Consider the following 20,351-nt stretch of genomic DNA (forward strand, 5'->3'; position numbering starts at 1 on the left):
ATTTCAGACGATTTTGTACTTTTCTTCCAATTTCAAGGCTTAAAAATGTGCTTTTGGATGAAAGTCTCAGGAATTCAGAAGCAAGCTAATTTGTCTGAGGAGATGATATGCATTTCCTGACAACACCTGTGAAATGTTAAAGTTTAATTGGGCTATACAGCTGCTGCTGATGGTAATTTTATTCCAGGACTATTTCAGTTCTTTCCTACTATTACTGTTTTAATTCTGATGTAAAAAATCCAAAGTGCATTTTAAAGAGAAGTAGTACAGTACTGCAGGAGCAGTGGCTCTCAACACCTGGGTGCTCCTATCAGGCTCTGGCTGGTGTTCACTGCAGGGCTGGGATGGCCCACAGGATCCCAAACGTGCTGTGGTGGGGATGGCACCCTCGGGTACCTGCTGCCCTTCCAGGCGGGAACGGTGCCGCCAGGGTTGGGGCATCCAGACAACAGCCACCTCCTTATTAAATGGAGGAGACAGCGTTGGATATTTGTTAACTCTTTCCACCTCCTTTCCAGTCCATATCCCTCAGTGAGCTGCCAGGCTTGTCTGGCATTCAAATTTAAATCCTTTTCCTTGTGAGCTTCAGTAAGTGTTACGGCCCTAGTGGACACCTTACTTCAGGCTTTAGGGTCATTCTCATTCTTCAGTGTCATATATATATTTAGCTATTTACTGGATTTCCCAATGTTAAAATAACTCGGAAAGCCCTTTCTCCTCAATGGGAAGTACCAGCTGGCAGTGTCAGGAATAACTCCAGTCCTTGCAGAACACAGGCCAAAACTCATCCTCAGTGCCTTGTGAAATCTAGAAAACCACACTACCTTGTATTTTTTCCTTATATACACTAGCACTTACATGATGCAAAAGGGAGAGCTGCTTGGCATTCCTTGGCATATCCCTGTGCTGGGATATGGCGCACACTTCAGGAGGACAGGTCCCAAACCGTAAATGTGCAGTTTTGGGGACCGCTGCACCTACATGACATTTTATTTACATCTTTCATCCATCTGCACGGCAAGCAGCCTCACCACCACAAATCCATAAAAATAGTTGAACAGGGGGTGATGGCATGCGTTTGTGGGAGGGAATTGAGAGGGACAGAGGAAAAACATCGTTTTCCCAGCACACCCTGTACTTTGTACAGTGCATTTATCATCATCACATAACCTCTGTCCATCGAAGCAGAGTGTGAGCTCACACTGACCGCAACAGCTGCCTCGGCGCAGTCTGTTCCTACCACCACCCCATAACCATCTACAATATTTATCTCTCCAAGGAGGAAAAGCTGTCTGAGGATAACTAATGGGATAAGAGGCACCTTCTGCTTCCACAGCACAGCGACAGGGAAAGAACCCCAGTTCTGTCAACAAGAGCATGTGCTGCTGGTTACAAAAAGCCACTGCAAACAACATCAGGAGATCTGTAACTCCGGAGCCTTGCAGCTGAAAACAAGCAAAAAACCAGCACAAAAGGCACAGGTGGGGAAAACAATCTGCCTACAGGATCTGATTTCATCCCCTGCACCCGTATCCTTTCCTTTTACGGATTACAGCTCAAAAGCCTGGCATTGTAAAGCAAGCAGCACTTTTAAAACATTAAAAAAAAAAAAAAAAAAAAAAAAAGAAACATGCTGAAAAGCTGTTTTTCCAGGATGATTACATTCAAGCAAAATAACCACGACAAAAATGGCAGGTATTCAATGCAAAAAGCTGAAATGATTCACAACTAAGTCTAGAAAAAAATTACTGCCATAAATCGTAGAAGAAATGTGAAAAGAAACCTCGGGGCTCTTGCAGATGAGATAGCAGCCCTGTGTGTGCCACCCTGCACCCAGCCCCGTGGTGGGGAACTGGGATGTTTGTTAGTTCGTGGGCAGTTTGAACACTGGCTACAGGAAGAATACCCACCATGTAATTTATACACATAGTTCTAAAAAAAATAATAATAATTCTTGATATCGAACTGCATAGGGTCAAGCCCAACCATGAGCACCTAAACTCTGTTTCCTTCCTACAGCTCTAGATTGAGAATTCTAAAAGATTTTGAGTGAGAGTTTATGATCAGCACAAAAGGAAAGAGTCTTCTCTTTTTCTCTCTTCAACTCAATTGAAATAACTTAAAAACTCCAAATATAGGTACTATTCTTAGTTCTAGATGACCAGTATTCCTGTTGGATAGCATCTAACTCCACCATTTGTTTCTTTCAAATTAACAGGGCTATTCGTCAGCTACAGGGACCTGTAATTCTGAACGACAGCAAAAATGTTCTGCAGTTTGAAAATAACTTTGATTTTTGAGAAAAACAGAAATTTCACAAAGAGAATGTTGTAAAGCACTTGGATTTTTTTGGCATTCACAGAAAGTATTTCAACATGAAGCCAGCCAGGTAATAACTTAGAACCTTCCAGCACATGACGGTTTTACGAAGAGCGCATTGGAGGAGGTTGGACTGTCCCAGCCGGGAGGCCAGCTCTCCAGCCCAGGGGTGGGGGGCCTCACAGCTGCACCAGCCTCCCTGTAACCCGGGAGCTGCCAGGGGGACGGGGACACCCACTCCCTCTCCCGAGCTGTACGCCGCCCCCCAGATGTGGCACTTTCCTGTCCGCCCAGGCGGCAGCCAGAGGAGCAGCTCAGTACATGTAAATCAATCCAGAGAGGTATGTTATGAATTTTTTTCCACTTAAATCACTAATAGAAATTAAATGGAATTGAAACATTAATTGTTGATGAGCTAGCCCCCGAGCCTGCTAATTTAATGATAAAGCATTGTAAAGAAAATAGCATGTCATATATACGAAGATATACTGGACGTGTTCAGATATGAATGCAAAAGATAAGCAGGACATGTTTGCCAGTGGAAATACAACGTGCCTCACATTTTACTCACTCTTGTTGTTCACACTATGAAGCAACATATATGATTTCTCTTTTCAACTGTGATAGTGCATTATCTTTGGATTTTATAGGAATACTCCATGTGGAATGAAAAATTGAGACCTGCTGATTTTTAAAATGAAGCCTGGCTGTAATACCAGTGCCATCCTATTTTAAAATAGACACTTAGCCCGCGTTTGGCTTCTGAGTACAGCCATCTTTGGCTCTACAGACACAACAGCACCTTTCTTGTTTAACTCAGGAATGTATTCCCCAGCCCCTCAGAGGTTCAATTAAAGTTTCATATCTTTAATAAACAGCAGAGTGCACTTCAAAGGAACGGGAGAACATTCCTGTGAATTACCTCGGGAAGGCGATGGGTCCCTGTAAATAAAGTGGAGCACGCAGAAGAGCGATGCGCCGGGGCAGAGCCCTCGGCGAGGCACTTTGCAATCAGGCTGCCCAGCAATCAGCCCAGCATCAGCCCCGACACGGCACACGAGCAGGCACCGACTTGATTGTGATAAATGGAAGCACTTTCAGCTAGGTAAGGTTTGCATAAAAGTCCTGTTAATGTAATATTTTAAAAATATTTCTTCTTCAACACTGCAAATGTTACTAAGGGACAAATTTAAATATTCATCTTTATCTTTCAAGCGTTAGATGACTGACTTGGGACTCAGAGGGACGGAATTACTGGCACTGCGTTTACAGAAATGCAGCCTGCCCTGTAAGGGAGGGCAAGCCTGGCCCAGCCCGGGGAACCAGCTGCCTTCGCCCCCGCAGCGCAGCCACAGTGCCTTCTCATTGCCCACGAGGTTTCCAAACTCCCTGCCTGCCAGAGCCGTGTCAATGCGAAGGGGACGGCGACAGGCAGGAGGCTGGCACCAACCAGCCTGTATTGTACAAGCAAGGAATTTTTGTCAAATACCACTAGGTGACAATGGATCTTCTTCTAGAAGAAGTTTCTAATAATGCATTTCTATTTCTGGAACAAATGTCCTAACTGTTATCCTTTAAACAGACAAATTTTAATTAATTTTAATTGCAAATTAACATGCAAATTTATTTTTCTTATCTGCTCAAAAATGACGACGATACAAATCAATTGTCTGTATAAATTTAGAAATCCTCTCTTGGTTTCTTCTTGCTTTTTTGTATTATTCCACAGACTACTAAAAATAGCACTAACTCTGCTGGGAAATACAGCCCAAGCTAACAGTTAGCGAAACACAAAGTGCTTTTGTTCACTTTTGGGCTGCATAAAATGAGCAAAACTAGTACATCCAAACTCTAAAAATCTATTTTTATTTCCTGTCTTTGGCCAAGTGTCATCAGGTTTTTCTGTTATAACCACTGCCTGATGCTGAGAGCTGTTCCAGTGGTGGGAGCAACCTTGGCCACTGAACCACCAACCCCACCACTGCCTGTGACAGACCCACAGCTAAAGCAGAGGTCTCCAGTCTCGATGAACCTCTGTGGAGGGGAAGATCTCTCCCTTTACTCTTGATATAAATATTCCAGGCCATTTCTTAATTTCTGGGTGACAGCCAGTCAAAGAAAATAAAACCAGCTCGCCAAACCCCATCCCCAATTCCCTTCTCTAAGTCCTACCATCGTTCCGGAGGATGAGCGGGGTGGGGGGACCCAGGACCCTGCTGTTGGTCACCGTGTTCGTCACCACACACGTGTAGTTGCCCACATCTGAAGCTTCCACCTTTGCAATGTACAAATTCCCAGTCTCTTGCGAAACGAAGCGGCGGTTGTCCTGGTGTACGAAGGTCGGGTACTCGTTGAAGATCCATGCGTAGGTGAGCTCTGGAAGCACAGGTACCACCAGCGTTAGTGACAGGGTGTACGTTCTCACGGGGCACAGCCTGATGCTGGGCTCCATCCCAAGGTAAAGCCCTGAAAATGTTTTTTTCCCTGTCCCCTTCAGATAGGAAAATTGGATTTATTGCAAGCCATGAAAAGATAAAAAGGCTAACGTTTTGCAAGGTCTCATTTTCATGGCTACAAGTATACATTTCCAATGGTGACACTTCCTGAGCCTGCACATGGATCTAATATTCTTGTTGCTCCTCCAAGTTCTTCCAACGCACAATGCAATGCATTTTACAAGAATCTCACCTTTTTGTCATGAATATTTCAGCCTGACTCATGACTTTTCTTTTATTCTTTCTTACCGTTTTTTTTTCTTTTAAAGACAATTCGAAGAAGGATCTGCCGAGCCATGTTATCACATGCTGTACATTTTCTTCACTTGGAATTTCTGAATCAGCAAAAAACTGAACACTAAATTAACCAGCTGTAATCTTCTATATGACTAATAAGACAGTACTCTGTGTTTTATAAGACATCTTTGGAAGTTATTTGAGCAATAAAAAAATCAGATGCCGCAAGTAGTTGCAGAGTTTGTAAGTGAGGTTAATGCAATATAACCCTATTATGTTTGCCTAAGACTAATGCCCAAACACCCTGAAAATGCTTGAAGAACTGAAGTGAATACAAGATCGCTGTAGTTTTCTAAGGGAACACTAATTATACTAAAAAGCATATTCTTATTTTAATACTCTAATGAGTCATAACTGTAATTGACCTCAACTACATTAGGTACTTTGGAAAATATATTCTGCCCTCATGTTCCACTGTTTACATATATAAGAAGCTGAATGCAGATTGTTGGGTTTTATTTATTTATTTTTAACAACAGGATTATAAAATGCCTGCTTAGACTTTTAGGAAGATATGATAATTGTGTTTATGTGGGAATATCTAATCATCATATTTACACATGTGCATCTAATTATAAGTAACCTCATGCTGATGTCAAGAGGATACTCAGAGCAAACAAGGTACCACTTCTCAGCTGGCTTATTATTTTCTGCAAGTAGTTAAGGTTTGTGGGGTTTTTTTTTAATTTACTCTTGGTGAACAATTATCTTGTTCCTCCAGAAGCACCCAGGAATAGGCAAATAAACATCACTGCCCTGGAACTCACAGAGGCATCTAAATTTGAGTGAATCTTCACGCAGCAAGTTTCCACCAAGCCCCCCCTGAGCTCCGCAATATGACATTTTGCGCTGACTGCAGAATGGTGAAGTGAGCACACATCCCTCAGAAAAACACAGAACTGGGAGGTCTTTCTGGACCAACCATCCCTGTCCCACCCTATCCTTCCCCAGGACACTGCACAGTCCCATTCATAAACATACTCTAGAAGCAGCAAGGCTTTTGGTTCCTACTTTTCTGTTGTACGTTGGTATTACTTTAATTGCTAAGAACCCTCTAATTTCCAGGTTAAGTATTTTCATTGCTAGTCTACAGCTATGTGCTTCTGGGCTAATGATGCCTTTAGCTTAGAAGAGTTCTTGCCTATTCACCGGCGAGAGCCATCAAGAGCCCTTCTGCCTTCGTTTTCAAGACAAGCTTTACAACCTTATGATCATTGTGGTAGCTTTTACTACCCTCTACTTTAGTTAAAACTCTTGAATATTTGTGTCATTTGAACTGATAGCCAGGTCGAAAACCTTGGGTAAGCAGGTCACAGGAGAGCAGAAGGCAAACGTAAAGTTCTACATAGTACGCAGTTGTCAAGAGCAAAGAGATCAGATCAAGGAGAGCACCAAATGGTGAAGTTCTGGGATCCACACAGAGGAACCCAGTGCAGTGGGCATGAAAGGAGACCTATTCCTAGACTGCAAAACATCAAACTCTCCCCAAAAGCCATCATGAAACTCTGTTAATCCAGTTACATAAAAGTAAGGAACATAACAAAGATCTGATGTTACAGCTCTCCCTTTCTTTCATTACAACAAATATTTGTCCAGAAAAATACAACTGCCTGAATTACACAGAATTAGTATTAGGAGTAGTCCATTATTGCTATATAATATTTAAAACAACCGGATAATTCTGTCTCTCTCAGATAGCATGGGACTAATGGAATATAGAGCACAGGGAATAATGCAGGCTGGAGCATCTATAAGTGCATTTGCTTGTGTAGCAACATGTAAATAAATACTGTATCAAACTTACTTTGATTTCCTTAGAGATCCTAGTGCAATATTTATGGCTTTTCAAACTTGATGGATCTCTTTTGATAAGGTTTCACATGCTAATTGCTCTGGAAGCGATACACAGTTCACATCCCACAGCCAATTTGTAACAACTGTGTAAACAGACACTTAAAATACAGCCTGAGATGGCTGCTGGTGACTGCGCGATTGAAACGTTTGCTGAAGTTACAGACACGGAGTCTTTCCATACAAAGAAAGAGCAGTCACAGGCAATTTGTGGTTCTCTAATTACACATTAGACTCTATATCCTTGAGAAATTTATTACAAACTTCTCCTTTATAATTTGGGGCCTTTTTCATGTAATTTTGCCTAATTTACAATGCTTTTAATTTCCCCTTCAAAGCACATTCAGGGTAGGTCTACCAAACACAGGATATTATCCCAAGATTCCTGACCCGTGCCTGCTGTCTGTAAAGGCAAGCAGAGGTGGCCAGCAGCCCCCTTGCCACCAGCAGAGCACCCGCCTAGCCACCGCTGCAACGCCCATCGCACCATGATGCCGTACTTCCCTCCGTTGCCCTGACGGCCTGGATCCTCATGGTAGACCAGAATGAGATGAAGGGTTTTGGGTGGCAGATCTTCACCTCTGTAGTGATTATCAGCAAGGACAGGAAGATGGAGAAGTTACTTAAGGTCTATGCACCCTGGCTTGAGCCATCACCAGACGAAATATATTCAACCCCAACACTTCTTGCTCTACTGACTACCTGAAGAACCTTTTTAGAATCATAGAATGGTGTGGGTTGGAAGGGATCTCAACCTAGTTCCAGCCCCCTGCTGTGGGCAGGGGCCCCTCCACCAGCCCAGGTTGCTCCCAGCCCCGTCCAGCCTGGCCCTGAGCACTGCCAGGGATGGGGCACCCACAGCTGCTCTGGGCAGCCTGGGCCAGGGTCTCACCACCCTCACAGTGAAGAATTTCTTCCTAATATCTAACCTAAATCTGCCCTCTCTCAGTTTAAAACCATTATCCCATAGATGTTCATCTACACAAATCCATGCTGACAGGTTACACACATTCCAGTATTTGAAATACCCACATACCACCACAGGCAGACGCTAGAAGGAGGAAAGTAGCTTTCTTTTTGCCAAAAGAACGCACAAAGCCACAAGTTGCTAGGTACTTGCTCTAATGGTCCAGAGCAAAGACAACAGAGGCGAGGAAGTGTGTCCTAAATTAATTAACATCACCCACTCATCACACAGGAGCCTGTGGAAAACCCTGCGTTCGTGAAGAGCAGCGGAGGTGACAGGTGTGTTAGCAGAAGCTGGATTTGACTTTGGCCAAGGCAGACGGCGGAAGCGATGGGCCCAAGCACGCCGATCTGCGCGTCACTCCCCGATCAGGCACGTGGCAGGAAAGCCCACGCCGCACCCACAGACCATTAACTTCTTCTCCACGCTCCCTCCCCTGCTGCTGCAGCAGAGGCTTTTAGGAGAAGCTCAATCACACAGAGGTAACATGGTACACTTACCGTTAATATTTATGCCCCTGGGTTAGTGATCGGCAGGAGAATGCAGTAGGCAGCATGTGGCAGCCAGGCTATATGCCTCAAACATCCATCTATGCAACATCAGGCAAACCGTTTTGATTTGAAGCTCCACCTTTTACTCAAGTTGCTATTTGCAAAGCTGTTTTCCTTAAATACAAGTGGCAACAATACCAAAAAAGAAGCCAGAAGCCTTTTTCTTCGCTCCTTTTAGCCTTTTCAGAGGCGATCTCACACCACTGCTGCCCCCACGCACTGCAGCAATCCTTGATGCTCAGGCTACCTCTGTGTTTCAGGACCAAGTGTACTAACCACACACACATACTGTGTATCACACACAAATATCAATGAATATTTACAAATCAAACCCAAGGCCTCTGCCACTACTGCGTGGCTAAATATCACGGTTTAACAAAATTTAGAGCAGCCAGCAGTTGCCATCAACTCTAGCAATTAAAAAGCAAATAAATTATTCAAGCTACTTGAATGTAGATTTAGGACATTTAAGATATGCCTCTTCAATTTCATTATCAGAGTGCAGACACACTCTTGCACAGCCCGGCAACTTCCCTCGCCCTGGGGAACATGACACACGAAGGAGCAGAAGTTGCATCACTTCGCCTTGTTGCATGGTTTTTTTGTCTGGATTTTGTTTTTATTACTCTTTTTTTTTTTTTTTTTTTCCTTTCGGCAAAGCACACAGCCCTCCTGGGTCTGCTTTTCCTGATGACATTCACATCTTGTCATTTTTCTAAAGCATTTTTGATGATAAACTCTATTAAAGCATGAGTCTCTCCTGTGCTGCCCCCAAAATACACTGCTCAAGACAAGGAACAAAGCTAAAGACACTGTAGATTTTAAACTTTTTCTAAATGATAGCAAGTGGCAAAAAAAGGTTACCAAAAGCTGGACAGAAATTCTGCTATGAGTAATTACTGTAATTAGAACATATGGTTTGCCAAAATCATGTTCTCTGGTCTTCTGTCTTGTCACACAAGTGCTATTGGGTTTTTTTGCCTTTTAGTACAAGAAACTCTTTTCTTGAAAAAAAAAAATTAAGTCTCTTCTATAAAGTCAGGGCTGCCACTTAAAAAGGTCTCTGTAGCTATTATGGGAAAAGCTATTAAAACATCAAGATTATGGTAACCATAAAGCTGAATAGAAGAATTAAATTTTGAAATTAGTATTAGCCAAAAAATGGGGATCATTTATCATTTTTAATAAGAACAGTGTGGTAGAATACACTATTATTTTTTACGGGCTTTACTGAAAGTTACAGAGATTAATCCAATCTTTAATGATTCCTATAACTTCTGTGTTATCACCTACTATGTCACTCAAGTTTGACAGGTGGGAACTGATTTTCAGTGTGAAACAAAAGATTTGCAGCATTTCCTGTAAATTTTGATGCACAAAAATTAGGCTTCACTATGCACGGCAGGTAACAAATACAAAATTAAGGAAATTATGAAAATCCTCCCTTTACAACAGTCCCAAGCAACCCAAACTATAATTGCAGCAGTATAGCATTTCGGAAGAGCAGTACGTAATTTTGAGACACTTTGAAATGAAAGATGAGGCTCATCCTGGTATGTTCTAAACAATGACAATTTAAATCCAGATACGGTGAGTACAGCTCCATGAGTTAGGTTTGCACTTCCCTTGATCATGCAGTTCTGTGAAATTATGTTCACTTTTTTATTTTTTCAAATACCATTTGTACCTAAGCATGGGAAGTGCCGAAGCTTTGCTGCCTGCTTTACACCATACCTCTACTTTCCTGGTCATAGATGGGCTTTTCCAGATACAGCCAGCAACAGCGAAGTCACAGTTTTTCCCACAGAGAAGCTCTTCCCTCCACTATTGCAGCACAATCCATGGTCGAGAGGAACTGGACCTAGCGCTGTGCTTTCACGGGACTCAGCGCAGGCACGCGTTTTAGGCTCTGCGTGTTACCGCCCGTGCCTGCTGCAATTACAGCAGCCGACGCACACCCGAGCCCAGCCAGTCTTCACCTTCCCACGCTTGCTGCACTCCAGGCTAGGAAATGCCAAGCGTTCACACCTGCCATTGATTTCATGTATTCAGATACTGTAGTATTTTGCCACACAAAAAGCCCAATCACAGCCTGTACCCACCCACAACCAGCTCGTAAAAGCCATTCGCACCACCAAGTCACAGTGGACAAGAGATAATTTTCACTTATTCAGAAATAGGACAAAGCAGCCCTGGATGGAGTGAGGGAAGAACCTGACCGCTTGTACCTTCAGTCGCCTGGCGCAAGGCTTCGCCCCAGCAGACCACGGCTGCGGTACAAGCCCCAGCAGAGCCCAGCAGAGGTGGCTGACACCCCCTCACCACCCCCCCTGTGCACCTCTGTGACTGCCCCCTGGGCCGGTAACATCTCCGTCAATGGCAATGTTAGATACACTTTCATAAAGGACTGGGTTTTGGTGAATAATTTCTAGGGTGCTTCCCCCCCCCCGATGGCTTGCATTCCTTCGTGTTCAAATTTCTCTTAAGTGGTACTAACAGGGTGTTTTGATGGTTACGGTAAACTGGGGCAATGACAAAGTATAACTGATTATCTGATGAGTGTCCTGTGAATTCATTCTGTACTCTCTCATTTTGCTTACTCAATTTTGCTGACTGTTTGTAGAGGATATTCATAATTTCAAATTTCAGTGTGATTTGATTAAGCAATCAATATCTGTAGCCCCACGACTAACAGAACACGAGCTGGAAAGGAGGCCCGATGCACCACGACACGCTGTCTGAGCGCACTGGCAAAGAGGAAAGAGGATTTTCAGGGAAAGACAAATCCCTGGCGGAATGTACTGTGTACACGGCCCTACCCAGACCCCCGAGGCTCCTCTCCACCCAGTACCAGTCCTCTGCTGGCAAGAGCACTGACAGCTTCTGGAGGTTTTGACCATTTTTCTCTTTCACAGTTTTATTTTAATAGTAAAGCTGTATGAATTATGCACTGTAGACATTTTTTGTGGGCTTACAGACCATTTCATTGCCCTGCTAGCACACTGGATCAATTTTTTATCTTCTCTTCTTAAATAATTGCAGAATAATTTAATGCAATTAACCTGGATGCAAACATCACTCAGTAATCCTCCTCTTGACTTTGTGCTCTGCCCTCTCCATCACGCAGGGATGCCCAGCTACGTCACACCACAGCTTCTGTGCCTCAAACACAGGTTTTAATAAGAAGAATAATGAACAAGATTAACTTAAAGTTAATAATACACTTCTGGATGAACCCTCATCTATGCTAAACCGGACGACACAGTTACTCAGCAGCCAGACAACCATTTGCACCCAAAGAAATGAGCTGTCCCTGCCAGATAGGACAGGGAAAAAGCACATGCCCTTCATCTTTGCTAGAATTAGTGCATCTGTTTGTAGAATTTGACTTGGAACAGTGTGAAAGAGGCACAACTCACTGTTGTCAGTGGTGATATGGTAATGATGGGAATCGTCATAAAGACATGAAATCATGGAACACAACAAACAGACTTCGAGAGGTCATCTATCCAACCCAAGGCACCATAACCATAACATTTAAAAATTTTTCTTACGAACCTCCAGTGATGACAATGCACAACTTCTGACACTGTGTACAGGGCACAACAGACACCCATGGGGAAATGGGACCGCACCACAGGCTGCATCGCTGGCATCTCCCCACCATGCACTAATGGTAACCACAAGCAGCCCCTTATCTACTTGGGGGGAGATAATTTTTCTTGTTAACATAACTGTGCCCGTGTGTTTGTTAGTGCTGGTTTATGATAATGAAAAGCTGGATGCTCATGTACATGGTATGTACATTAATGAGTCAGAAGCGTGTAAGAATGAGGAAAACATACAAATCAGCCAAATTCTGTGCAAACTCACTCTCACGGCAACTTGCAACGCATGCAGAGCAGTGGTTGCTTCCCAGCCCGTCGCCTCCATGCTCACCCAGCATGTAGAGCTTTACATATGGGTAATTAAAAAGGTGAGAGGTCTTCATTACCTGAAGCCTAATCAATAGTCACCTGTATCTGCTGCATCTCCATTTTTCTGTATCTCTAAAATAGTTAAATATTTGATGGCTGTACACAATTGACCTGGCTTATCTCTGGCAAACAGCTTCCAGCCCCAGTCGATGGCTAGCTATGCTGGCTGCCATGGCACTGGGAACATTAATGACTACTGCACCGTGCCATCGGGGATTTTGATGAAATTTTAACTTGGAAGTTCCCTCAGGGAAAAAAATCAACAGCAACCTTTATCTATCACTGACTGGAAAAAGTTATGAGATGGAGTCCTGTGCTGTTTTATTTACTACAGTTAAATACACAAACCTATTTCATAAACATCTAATGGGCAGAAGACACCCTTCCACACCTGCACCCATCTAGCACGCAGGCTGGCAGGTTTTGGAAGAAACTTTTTTGTGTGTGTGTCTGACAAACTTCATAAGCCATTTTATAGAAATTTAAAGCTCACCCTGGCCTTCCCTGAAAAGAAAACCCACAACCCAACCCAACCTGTACTTTTCATAAGAGCTTATGACATCTTTGGGGAACCAGGTTGGGTGTTTACTGAAACTGGTGAACCTCGCCCAGGTATTGGATTTGATGCCACTTATTTTCATGCATCTCTGGTTTAAACTCACATTTTTGGAGACAGGCTCTACCCAGCAGTGACCCAGCTGCTCCTGGACCAGGCTCTGTGGGAAGGGTCAGTGACCCCAGCCATGCCCCTTCCCAACGGAGATGCAAATGCGAACTGCACCAGCCAACAATGATGCTCCGGACACTCAAAAAGTTGGGTTACTTGCCCTGTCAAGAGATACTGATCCACTGATCCACTGAAGGGAATTATGAATTGGAAGCTTATTTCTGCTAAGGAAAGTTCCTGGGAAATTATTAGATGGGAAATCCAGGAATGAAACGCCCCCACCCCCCAGCATAAAGGAGTAACATAAAGGAGCCATGGCCCCTGATTTATGGGGAAATAATGCAGAAAGTGCTCACAAGTGAGTCAACAGCTATATATTTGCTACAGCCGTTACCCCTACTCGTCATGCAACACCGTACTGCTGGAAGCCAGGAGATGCATGCTTGGTCTCCTGTGACACGGATTCAAACCTAGATGATTCACGGCTTTTCCCACCGAGCAACGTATAGATCTGCATGATGCTCTCTCTGTTGGGAAGTTGATATCAATGAGAAAATTCTAGTACAAAAAAAGAGTAATAGCTTGATATGGTCCACAGAGTGGCATCAACAGCCTTGCAATGGAACACCTTCACCTGACAGCCTGAGACAAAGTACCTCTGTGGCAGATACTGTCAGTAGCAAATTGAAAGGACAGAGAGGAGAGGTCGGCCAGAAAAAAAAGATCAAGGGGGCTGGACTGAAGCTGCTAATCACTTAGGGACAAACATCAAATAAGAATAAATACACTGTAAGCTGGGCAAGTGCATAAACAGTGCTTACACCGAGTTTTAATTCTGTGCTGTATTTTTTCTGTGTGAGATTCAATCGGTGCTTACATTTCCCAAGCTTGTTCTATGTAAAGTGCTACACATATCACCTTAAGGAATGACTCACAGATTTAATCCATCAGTTTGTTTGCTGTTTAAAGTAGGAGAGAGTTAGCCTAAAAATCTTTTTTTTTTCTTTTTTTTTTATTTTTGTGTGTGTGCACTTGCTTCAGTAAAGCTAGAGGTCCCTGGGCTTGTTTTAAAAGGTATTTCAATGTGACCTAGCTAATCCTTTAATACCAGCTTTCACTACCTTTGATCAGCCTCTTACTGTAGCTGGAAGAGATTAGATCAAACCTTTAAAAAAAGAAAGTTGGTTGCAGAGAATTTTCTTACTGCAGTGAATTAATATTATGATAAACTCCAAGGCTGGAATTTCTGGCCAAGCAGTGCAGGTGGTATGTCTTTTAGGAAAGATCTCTGCACGGACAGGCACTGCTACATGATGCTGTGGCACTTGCCTGTAGTGCACAGGAAAATATTCTCTTTGCATATTTGATAGATAAAAAATGTTTTGGTATCTACCAGCTGAAAACAACATCATGGTTGCACTTTTAGACATAAAACTTAAACAACACCATGATTGCACATTTAGACATTCTGTATGTATCAGGCAACAGACAATGACAAAATCATAACCCCCATTTATTTTTGAACAACAAAATATCACTCCCATAGGAAGGAGAGCTCACACAGCCAGGACTACTGACTCGAAGCAGTATAACACAATCAGGGATCTGGAAACCCAAATTTGATTGAAAAAGTGGAGATACACCAATGCTGTGTTTGTGTCAACACCACACTTTCTGCTGTAAACATCTCAAGGGAGCTGAAAGTAGATCATCCTCCCTGTTGGCTTCCAAGAGCTTTGCCTGATGAGGCCAGCCAAAGCGGGCTTTGGAGGGTTAGGGCGGCTGCAACAGGCTTAGCAGAACTCGGGAGCTAGACTCATCTCTCTAATTTATTTTATGAAGAGATCACAAGATGTTACAACATTCAATAAATGCCTATTGACTGCATTCTGCCAAACGACAGATCTCACTCATCTTTAGCCAGCTCCTGCTGCCTCTACCCCCTTCTCAATATCATTTCAATCTTCATTTAGTGGTGACTGCAACTGAACAGGGAAATAAACCACATGACTAGCTTGCAGATGATTTCTTTTTAAAGATGTCAACAGCTGTCACTGATAAATAAAGAAAAAAAATCATTAATGTCACATTCCTTATTATTTTGGTATTTCCAGGGTTTTTACTGGAGAGTTGAGCCTCTCCCCTTCTAGCTCTGCGGGAGGGCAGTGTGCATTACACACCGAGGCGTCCTCACTGCCTGCCCGTGACAGCCCAGCTGGGGCACCAACACCGAACGGTAGGTGCTTGGTGGGAAGCTTGGAGCGGTGCCGGCACTGAAGGTGATAAATGACATGTGCCAGTTGAAAACTTGGGTCTGAACACCTTTGCCAAAGTCTGGATTTGGCTGTGACGCTGTTTTGCAACTCTTGCTCACCAAACCCATCCCTGCTGAAATGAGGCAAACCACATGCACTGACTCAGGTGCCGAAATTAGTGTAAATCTAAAATGAGCTTGGCATTTGTGTTACTGGAAGTTATTTGTAATTTCGTAAATTTCTCTATTAAAACAGCACTGCATGTTCTCTGTGCTGTCAGAGATATCAAGTCGAAGCATTCCCAAATTAGGGAAGAATTTATCCTTATCCTTTATCCACAAATATGTTGATAAACGTGTGCACAAACTGAATCAGCAGTTTTTGAGAAAGGATTATGTCAGATTAATTTTAATCTAATCCATTTCTATCTCCTGAGAAGCTTTCTACTTCTTGCTTTTAATAATTTAAACAGTGACTGTGGCATAGTATAAAAAATAAATGATAGGAGATGTACTTTAAGTGGAAGTTACAACTCTCAATCACTTCTTATTTAAATGAGAGTTTCATATGCCTGATTTTTAAGTTTAATGAAACCCATTTTTGCTGAACCGCAATAATCTTCAACACACGGAACCAGACGCAGAAAAATCTACGCTCTCCTGCAGCTCACAGCGCCGGGGAGGAAGCCCCAAGGCTGACTCACATGCTCTCTGTGAAGCTATGGGAAGAGACACCTTGAGTGAATCTGGGGCTGTCAAGAAGAAATACTGTCATGCTGCTGAGATCCAGTTGCGGCTTTCAGGAGCATCACTCCATCAGCTGGGACCTCACCTCGGAGTTATGCTGCAAAGCACTAGGAACTGGTGGGTTCAGGGAAGTCATTTTCTGGTTCTTGGCCTGACATAAGTCACTTGAAAGCTTTTTTTTCTCCACAGCTTATGCTCTGGAACCTGCTTTTAAAATGTTGATCTTCTTTGGACATGGGAATTTGACTACTGTACGGGGACGTGTGAGTGGCAGTCACTATTAAGAGGAAAAACTGATACCAGATTCAGATCTTTTTGATGCTACACTGCTCTCCTCTCAGTTTTCTCCATCTCCCACATCTCCAATATGCACACTACCTCCTTCTCCAATGAGCAATACCTAGACAAATCCCGTTTGAATCTCATCTTTTTCTATGCCAGGACAGACATCTGTGAGCTGCTGAGCCCCAGCTTGTGGGGAGCACCACCCTCCTGCAGCATTTTCCTGTTTGTTTGGAAATCAAGCCTTGCCTCTGCCATTCCCCACCTCCTGCAAGCAGGACTGTCCGTGCACAACACAGTTTAACCCCTGCCCCATGAACCAGAGAGGTCTGCACCACCTCCTGGTACCACATGTACCACATCTGCCAACACTGACCCTACAACCATTGCCACATTCAAGTATATCAAAAGCATCACTGACTAGTGCTAATGCAAAATATTTCCCTGACTCAGTCTTCTTTTTCCTTCCCAGCCCCAAGGGACAGTTTACCTGCTTGTATTTTCACTCCAACCTTCAGAGCAACCTACGAAAGGCTGCTCAATGACCTTGCAGCATTTGGACAAATAGTTGAACCAACTTGCAACCAGCTTAGCAGATTTTTTGCTTCGTTTCCTAGAGAAATGGAACTTCTGCAATCATGTTGCCCACCCATCTGTGAGACACTCCTCTCTAAATTAGCTTCTCACTAATTGGAACCAAATCTGACCAAGCAGCAAAGGCTTATGAAGACATTAAGGTAGGAGAGAAAGAAGAGAAACTATTAATGCCTCAATAAAGAGAAGGCAGTGGTAGATCAGCACTTCGGCGATCTGCTTGCAAGAGGCAACTGCCCAGTCCTGGGCACGTGGGTGGTGGTGCAAGAAGGACATTTTAAAAAAGCTCTGGCATACCACACTGGAAGAAACTGCAGGAAGATAAAGGCTGAATATTAAGGTTACTGTAGTGAAGAGGAGCAGGGACATATATTGTTCCAGGTTACCTGCTACGTAAGAAACATGGCAGGAGAAGCGTTCTCATCCTGACAAATACAGAAAGTAACATCACTTGTAGGATTCGGCTTTCCATTTCTCTGAAAATTTTATATTAATGGGAACACACCACAAGAAAAAGATCTGGAACTGAGAAGCTGATTTAACACTTAGGGGAACATGTGCTTCAAGGCTCTTGCCCAAAGCCATTCTGAATTGGTCAGCCAGCAGAAATGCCAGATGCATTTACGCAACAGCATAAATGTTGCAGAGCAGGCAGAACGGGCTGATGCTGCCCGGGTAGAATGAAATAATCCCCTGCTTTTAGGCAGATATTAGGTGGAAACATCCTTGGCCTCCTTAGCTACATGCTATTTCTAGAGTAATTTCTTCTCTTTCCCTTACCTCTTTCAAGGCTGACTGTTTTGCAAAGTTTTAACATAAACTTTGTTTAATGTTGACTGTAAGCACACCAATGGAGAACATTAAAAACGTTTGTTCCCATTGTTACTACAATGGCTCTAAACATTCATTAATAATGTATTAATTCTTCATACGTGACAAATAAAAAGGCAGTGTGACAGTTTTCAAAGGAGAGAGCGAAACAACCATGAGGTTGGTGCTGTAGGATGGGGAGTAAAAGGGCACAAATACTTGACAACAACTGAAGAAAACCATTCCAAAGCACTCCCTGCCGAGCAGCACTGCTCGGGGGGTGGAAGTCCCATGTGCTGATCCTCTGATGGTACCAAAATGCCTGATAAATGCCTTTTCCCTTCTGCACTGCTCTGAAGTTTTCCCAATTTTTCTCCCCTTCCTCCTTGCACTATGCAGCGGGGGCTGTACAAGCACAAGACGATACACGATGTGATGTGTGTGACAGATTATTTACTAGACAAACCCCTCAAACCATTCATCATGTAATAAAGGCCATCAGCCATACTTACAGGCAAAACATCTGCACTGTTTCCAGCCCATGAAGTGCCCATCATTGCTTTAAAAAAAATAATAATAATAAAAGGAGAGGGAAAAACTGACCAGACGAGTAAGCACGCACTAATCATTTTTCTGCAGAGCACGAAGTGGTCTCAGCACCACTGTAATCAGTAAAGTGCTTTTTGAAAACATGTCTGGTGTCTACACTTCACTACCTACCATACAGCATGAAAGGCTGAGATTGAGATGAAATCAGAATTGCCATCTTTTCTGTCAAATGTTAAAATTTAGTTAGTTCTACTTGATTAAGCTGTGCAACAGAAGTAAAAGTTCTCCTAGCTACCAGAGGGTGAAAAAAAAAGAAAAAAAAAAAAGGCAGGAGAGGAGAGAACCTGAACACATCCATTATGTGAAAAGATGGGAGAATAATTCTCTGTCAACATTTCAGCTCACAGGCATAGATTCCACGGCTGTGTTTCCAACAGGTAATGGCATCAGATGGGAAAGAGTTATTTGAACTAAGCTTTAATGAATCTCCTCCTCCTTGGGAAGATGGAATTTTACAAGTGGATTGAGAACATGGGCACTAGAGACAGACAGCAATCTCATTTTCCTTTAACTCCTGCCTCTGCTCAGTCAAAGAGAAGCAGTTCCCAAATGCTCAGGGAGGTAGCACGACTTCACAGCAAGGAGCAGAGGCACAAGGTGTCCAGAAAAACTGAGGTTCAGGAGTAGAAATCGGGGAGGTTCAGTTCCTGGGTCATCAGGAACTTTGTTAGAGGCCCCAACCAAGTGGGCAGGAGATGACGCATCTTGTAGAAATGTAGCCAGGTTTCCATCTGCATATCTAAGCACGTTACTATCTAAAAAAGCCATCAGCTCATTTATTTCTTGCACAGATTATTGAGATAAATCAGGAGTGAGAATAAATATGCCACAGATGTGGTGAGCAGTGGTGTGGGCTATGGACAGAGATATCTCAGAATAAAACATACCTCTGGGGATGCAAAGGGAACATGAAATTTAAATAATCAAGTAATTGAGAGATCATTATCACCAGTTCTCTGTGTATATTCAACAGTTTCACAGCACTTGGAAATCGCAATCTCTACATCTTCAGGGTTTTCCCATGAGGGCAGGAAGGCAAATGTCATGAGAACATCATGTATATAGATCTTCCTAAAGATGAACTGAGAGAACATCGGGGGCGGGGGGTGGTGGTGGTACAAAGGAAATCCTCAAAGCCAAGTTCATTTATCTTCCCAAGGAAGGGAGGGGGAAGGATTTACAGACTCGAGACTCGCTTGCTCTGCGTGCTCATGGGTGTGCTACCAGCCCGCCAGGTGAAGCGTGCATGCTCTCCCAATACAGTGGTTTTTTAATCTCCAGACTCACAATGACATGCTGGGGATGTTAGAAGGCATTTGAAAACTGCAGTTGTTAAAATATTAACTAACCCTGGCCTGACTATCAAATAAATCTAGCAGAAGTGGCAGTTAAACAACTCTGTTCCCACAAACTTAAATGAACAAAACTATTTAGCACAAAGGAATATTTTGGTCTTCAAATTTGGAGATAAAGTTAAAAGGACAGCGACCTCCAAATACTTCCCAGGCATATCCCCTCTGGAACACAACTTATATTCAGAGCCCTGAGAAACACAAGCCAGTGTTTGCTTTAGTTTTTAGGGCTCTTTGTTTGCCTGTTTCAATTAAGTTTATCTTAACAAATAAAATGCATCTTGGCAAATTTGACTAACAATACTGAAAAAAAAGCAAACCAGAAAAGCTAACCTGTTTTCCCCTGCAAAGCTCCTCTCAAAAGGAAAAGGTCTTCACCGACAGCTTACATTGAACACTCCAGTTTACATTTTTAAATGCTTCATGGTTTCTAAATATATCTAAATGCAATAAAAAGGCTTAAAGATACACTGGAATCAAAGACTTTGGACAAAACAAAGGTTGTTTCTTTTCCTTTTGTTTTGGCTGTAACCCCCCGCCAATCCATCACCTCTACAGCTCTTCCCTCTTCTGAAGAGC

At 43.1% G+C, this 20,351-nt stretch overlaps 1 protein-coding gene and 1 long non-coding RNA gene across 7 annotated transcripts in view; one reads left to right on the top strand and one right to left on the bottom strand.

Annotated features, from left to right (window-relative positions):
- The window catches only part of LOC130148520 (contactin-4), a 339,116-nt gene that overhangs the window by 81,755 nt on the left and 237,010 nt on the right, over positions 1-20,351 (bottom strand). For all 5 annotated transcript variants that reach the window (XM_056337222.1, XM_056337218.1, XM_056337221.1 and 2 more), the window contains one exon: positions 4,492-4,695. In XM_056337222.1, the coding sequence (XP_056193197.1) occupies positions 4,492-4,695 (204 nt within the window). The remainder of the gene's footprint in view (positions 1-4,491; positions 4,696-20,351) is intronic.
- Positions 1,162-4,483, top strand: LOC130148521 (uncharacterized). 2 transcript variants are annotated; one of them, XR_008821568.1, is made up of 4 exons: positions 1,162-1,481; positions 2,219-2,660; positions 3,198-3,424; positions 3,535-4,483. It is a non-coding gene; the product is annotated as an uncharacterized LOC130148521 (long non-coding RNA). The 2 variants fall into 2 exon arrangements; XR_008821567.1 differs by having other exon boundaries at positions 3,198-4,483.

Source organism: Falco biarmicus, chromosome 4 (genome assembly GCF_023638135.1).
Source record: "Falco biarmicus isolate bFalBia1 chromosome 4, bFalBia1.pri, whole genome shotgun sequence".
In the NCBI taxonomy this organism is placed as follows: Eukaryota; Metazoa; Chordata; class Aves; order Falconiformes; family Falconidae; genus Falco; species Falco biarmicus.